The 5745-nt window shown below is 40.7% G+C and overlaps 2 protein-coding genes across 2 annotated transcripts in view; both read left to right on the forward strand.

The window, feature by feature from the left end:
* Positions 1-284, forward strand: part of LOC134192814 (uncharacterized) — a 1214-nt gene extending 930 nt beyond the window's left edge. The window contains exons 1-2 of the mRNA XM_062661573.1: positions 1-208; positions 259-284. The exon at positions 1-208 is cut by the window's left edge and continues 930 nt beyond it. Coding sequence (XP_062517557.1) covers positions 1-208; positions 259-284 — 234 coding nt within the window. The remainder of the gene's footprint in view (positions 209-258) is intronic.
* LOC134193314 (uncharacterized) lies at positions 255-1811 on the forward strand. The gene has a single exon (XM_062662143.1). The coding sequence runs from the start codon at positions 286-288 to the stop codon at positions 1651-1653; it is 1368 nt and encodes a 455-aa protein (XP_062518127.1). The 5' UTR covers positions 255-285; the 3' UTR covers positions 1654-1811.
* Positions 1812-5745: the final 3934 nt, after the last annotated feature.

Here is a 5745-nt window from a genome sequence, read left to right on the forward strand (position 1 = left end):
GCCTCATACAAGCTGTCCTATACTCTTGTAAAGCATCACAAGCCACTCAGTTTTGGAGAAGCTATCGCTGAGTGGGCACAGTCATGCGATGTAGAGTCCAAAGTCTTCAAAGGCATGCCAAGAAGTAGGCAGACACTCACACGTCGTGTTACTAAAATAGCTGATGTTATTCAGAAAGAGAATATAAGAAATATCAAGTCATCACCATGTTGGGGAATTCAGATGGATGAAAGTACAGACAAAGGGGGCTTCGCACAGGCAATAATTTACTGCAGATATGTTGACATGCAGGCATGTCACATTGCAACAAGATTCTTGGCTATATTAAGGATTGAAGGCAGCCCGAACGCTGAGAACTTGTTTCAGACTTTCGACCAGTTTGTGGAAACTGAACATCTACCGAAGGAGAAGTTGGTGTCCTTCTCCAGTGATGGAGCTTCAGTGATGAGATCGGAGGGAAGAGGGGTATCAGGACACCTAAGAAGAAACTACAATCAAGACATCTTCCTTCAGCATTGCATTGTGCACAGGCAGGTATTAGGAGCAAAGAGTGGACTAGAAAGACTACCAAGCAATGTGCACAGTACTGTAGATGCCGTCATGAACCACTTCAAAAACAGCCATGTGCGCAAAGAGAAACTAACAGCCATCATTGAAATGAGTGACAATGAGCATGAATATCAGCAACTGGTGGCATACCACAGGGTAAGGTGGTTGTCTCTAAATGACTGTGTTCAAAGATTTACAGATCTCCTGCCAGAAATTGTATCTTATTTTGAGCTACAGGCGCATACCACCTCAATTCGACTCAGTGAGCGTGCAAAACTACAAGAGCTGTATGATGGGCTAGTGGACCCCGCGTTTCAATTGTACCTGTACTTCCTTCGTGGCCGTCTCCCGATATTAGCCAGCATCAACACTCAACTCCAAAAGAAAGACCAAGACCTTTTCACATCCTATCAGAAAATAGATGGCTTTAAGAAGACATTTCTTGAGCCTATACTTCATGAAGTTGATGATGGTATGCAGGAAGGTAACGTCCGAACGGAGTCGGACGTCGACAACATAGACTATGACTGTAAGGAGTTTATTAAATTCAAAGAGCAAGCAATTTCATCCGGTCAGCTTTCTTTTGGTCAGTTGCATGAAGTGATGAATAATATTTTCAACTTCACGGCTGCTATTGGCAGATCACTTGATGCCCGTTTTCCAGAACTGGATTTTGTTATCAAAAACCTGAGCTTTCTCTGTCCTGCAAATCGCAAGCACTCCAGATGCGACATAGAGGCAGTGGTAAGGAGGTACTGCAAGAACAGTGTTGCTGCTGCTGTTGCCAATAGGCAGTATAGCGTATACAGAAATGATGATTCGGTTGATTACGTCTATCTTCACTGCGAAAAGCAGCCTGATACCTTCTTTTGCAGATTGGCGCAGATGCCAGAATACGACCAATTTGGATTGCTGGCCATTACACTTATGTGTATGAGTCCGGATACGGTGGAATGCGAACGTGGATTTTCGTGCATGAATCTGACAAAGGACAAGTGTGCTACAAGATTAAGCGGGGATAATCTGCAAAGTCGGTTAGCAGTTTTCCTGGACCCTAGAACTCTTTCATCTTTCCCGTTTGAAGATATTGTGGATAGCGTCTAGTGTTAAAGACGAATTCACTTGCTATTGTGTTGACATCGTCTAGAGTAAGAAGAATTCAATTATTAGATATATCATTAACTGCTTGAAACCAAGTTACTTCATCATGCTATCTGATAATCATGCGTAATTGATTCTTTGTGGCCCCTGTCAAGCCTAGCGCTTCCTAAATCGGCCCCTGGCCTTCATCACCTTGGCCATGGCTGCACTAGCTGCAACTCGCCGAGTCTCTCTACAATTTGGAGCTAGCGAGTCACATCGAGTCACGGAAGTCTCGGAGGACGTTTTATTCCGAATAGGATATGCATCGATGAGTTTGCTACGGAACGATCAAAGTGTCGGCACAACGGCTAACTGTAAATATATGCGCATAATCTAGACAAGTCTTGTACTACTTCTTGGTATATGTTTCTATTTGCTTTACCACCCGGGTCTATATCTATAGTTACTGCAGTCATAACAATAATCATCAACCTTGTGATCTGACAAAGATGATGGCTGTGATTTCTACTTAAGGTTGATAGAACATAGTCTTTAGATGTCAGAGTTAACTTTCCTAGTATTCGCTCTATGTAAATGTCAAAAAGTTTATCTAAAATCTCGATGCAGGTGCCTCTGTTTTAGTTGAATGTTATACGCATGCTCAATGTGAGCCGTCAACCGTGACCGTGAGAACGCAATACTAGGAGAGCGCGTTGCTTTTCTGCATACGGTACTCTTCTGAAATATATTTGCGTCGGTGATTCTACATTACTCTCATGGCAGTTCAATTGCTCATTAGCCACACAAGAGTGATGCTTGCCGTGCTAGGACTTATCTTCATCTGCGGAAGAGAGACAAGGTATGCACCTACTGCGTAATTTTGGCGGCAAGTACTTTGTTCTCTAGCTATACGCAGACAGTCTGCATGCGAAGATGAGTTGCCATAGAACTTGATACGTAAACAGTAAACAAATCCCCACAAAGTGTGCAAAGTGCACGTGGTTGTTTTTATTACCGTCAGCAGAATGAAACAATGCCGTGCAGCGCGCAAGTCTTGCTATTTGCAGTTCTGCGGGCGTTCCATAGGCAGACTGAGTATAATTCCAGAATAGACTTTGGTTTTAATGTCAACAACACAAATCTATATTGTCAACAACAGTTTTTCTATTTTTAGTTTTTGATGGATTTTTAACTTAAAGGCAAGATTTTAGCAAACAGAAATGTTAACTTGTATAGTGTTCTAGGTTAGTGGATGGTCCGGCCATTTAATTTTCTACATTTCAATTTTCATGTTTTCATTTTTTAATTTTTAATTTTTATTTAATTTTTTAATTTTGTTTATTTAAAAAATTTTATTTTCCTTTTTTTGTAAAATGGTGTTTTATCTTTTGATGTTTGATTCTTGTCAGTGTCCGACAGATTGACAAAACTTGTAGTTGTCCCCAGGCAACCACGTACCGATCTTTCAGTTGTCCGTTGCTGACTAGGGGTGTCCGTGCAATTTCCTCTTATACCACACTACTAAGGTCTGTTCACGAACTAGATGGACTCGTGCCTGAGGGTTGGACCTTAGCTAAACAGATTACCAAGAAAGCCGGATGTTGTGTTTGTACAAAAAGCTATCTTAGCCTATTGCATTCTTGGCGTGTGTTGTCACAGGAAACGCAAACCAATAAATACTGTATCAAAACATCTCTGAGAGCAGGAAGAGAGGTGCAACGCTCAAACCTACAGCTTTTCAGTATAACATAGAATTCCATTCTGTTGAGACCCATGCAGGAAATCAATAAATGCTTGCTTGTTCACAAGTTTCTAATTGTTTACGTCATCAATATTTTGTTACACACCTTAATTTGATAAAGAGTTATCTCACTGGGCGTTGCCCCTAGATTGATCTGATTAGGCTTGTCTCCACCCACTAACTTATTACAATTCCGGAAGTTGCTTATGCTGGTCTTTCGTTCATAGCAAGAAATAAATAATTATTATAATTGAACTAAACTCTTCAAGAGCTGTCATCGATATCAATTAGACCTCGGAAACCAAATGATAGCCTTGCTACGCGCTGAATTCCTCAGTCCAGCTAATGAGTGAACGGACTTTAGTCTATTGTGGAATTTGTGCATGTGTGTGCTTGCGCGCGCGCATGTGTGTTCAGTTACACACTACTGCAGCACACAAATACTCAATAGAATTTATGCATGTACAATTACAAGCTGAAACTATTAGTGACTGATTTATTATATCTGTATAGTAACTTAGTATCAATCACGACTTCAAATTGTGACACCATCAGAAACAAACACGAAGCATGCACGACTGAGACGTCTACATAAAAACAACACTGGAATGACTACTATAAGCTAGAACGAAAGTCTTACAGAGCAGCAGTTGTGATAGTAAGACCTCCTTTCTTCTGATTGTGGTCTCACGCGTGCATACGTGAAGTAAGAATGTGTTGAGGAGTGGCGTTTGCCACCACCTGGACAGATGTTTCGACCTGCTAATGATTTGCTAAAGTACATGCCATGCAAGAGTTGTAGAAGAAAGGCGCTCAATGACACCTCTAGAACTACAGTTACTTCTACTAAGATTGTCTAATTAACATACTCAGCACGTGCAACTATGTATTACTCACAACAGCAGTTCACGCCCGCATTTTGTCATCTGATACATGTACCCCAGTAGCACACTCGATCACACCATTTAGTAGCTTTATACGCCTTGTTTGGCATTTGTCTTGTTTGACATTTGCCATTTGCCGTCTTCTTGCTACGCGTTATTATTGCTTTAGATGTAGCGGTTACAGTAGACTGACATGCCATTTTGCATCACCTCGTGAAGCAGATCCGTTGCACTACCTTGGTTGTCCCTGGGCAACTACACACCGATTATTCAGTTGTCCGTAAAAAATTGGTTGCCCCGGGCGCCCGGGCTACCAATTTGTCGGACACTGCTTGTGATCTCTAGATATATCTTTTAAAGTTTGATTTTTAGGCACCCATCTGGGTCAGTGGATGGTCCGGCCTTTTAATTTTCTACATTTCAATTTTTATGTTTCCATTTTTCGATTTTCAATTTTTAGTTAATTTTTTACAAAAAAAATTTTAATTTTTAATTTTTGTGCTTGCCTTCTTATTTAAAAAAGAATTTGTTCATTAAATTTTAACTGTTAATTTTTAATTTTTAATTTTCCTTTTCATTTTTTGTAAAATGGCTTTTCATCTTTTGATGTTTGATTTTTGTAATCTTTAGATTTATCTTTTAAAGTTTGATTTTTAGGCACGTATATGCTCGAAACTAGAAACTTGAACGCGCAGTTCGCTCTTCTATTTCTAACATGAATGGAAAATAGAAAATAGAAAATTGAAATGGCCCAAGACACTAGACACAGCAGGGGTCTCAGCGGGAGTTTCAGCAGGCTTTCATTTGTACGCGTGTTTTAGGAGATCACATTTCCAACAAAACAGGTGTTGGTTTTACTTTACTTTCCGTCACGTGTCAAACGACGTTAGCATCTCTTGACAACTTCACTCTGACACACAACGCTGTGCCAGTAAATACCGCGGTCCCTAGCTGTGTAGGTACGTGCATTGTACACAAGACGCTACCCTTACCGTAGATAAACCGATTGAAGAAGAAATGCTACGAATATATATTACATATGTATTAAGCTAATTAGCCAGGCTTCGCACTAGTGGATCGCCGAGTTGGCAACTGTGGTGACGAAGTCTACAGACTCGTTCGTTGTCTAAGAAAAATCGAGGCACAATTGAAACATCGAACCCGTCAACCTACTACAAGTAGTAAACTATGCGCTTTCACGGGCACACTACACGGTACCGTACAAGGGTGGAAGTGGTACTCTATAGCAGGTCACATTTCTTCATTTGCATGACGTCGCACAACTCACCAAGCAAACAGACATGCACGTCCATCGTTCTAAAACGACTTCTTAACTCTGTTTGAAGTCAACTCAACTGAACTTTATTTGCTCAACTCAACTGAATTAATTAACTCAACTAACGTAGAACAGTGTTCGGCTACAAGTGAAAGTACATGGTCATACATGTAGCTAGTAAGCTACAGCTAGCTAGAGCTAGTTACTAAGTA

The sequence above is a fragment of the Corticium candelabrum genome, chromosome 17, assembly GCF_963422355.1.
Source record: "Corticium candelabrum chromosome 17, ooCorCand1.1, whole genome shotgun sequence".
NCBI lineage: Eukaryota > Metazoa > Porifera > Homoscleromorpha > Homosclerophorida > Plakinidae > Corticium > Corticium candelabrum.

Coding starts and splice junctions, on each gene's coding strand:
- LOC134193314 (XM_062662143.1), top strand. CDS start 286: ATGCAGGCATGTCACATTGCAACAAGATTCTTGGCTATATTAAGGATT.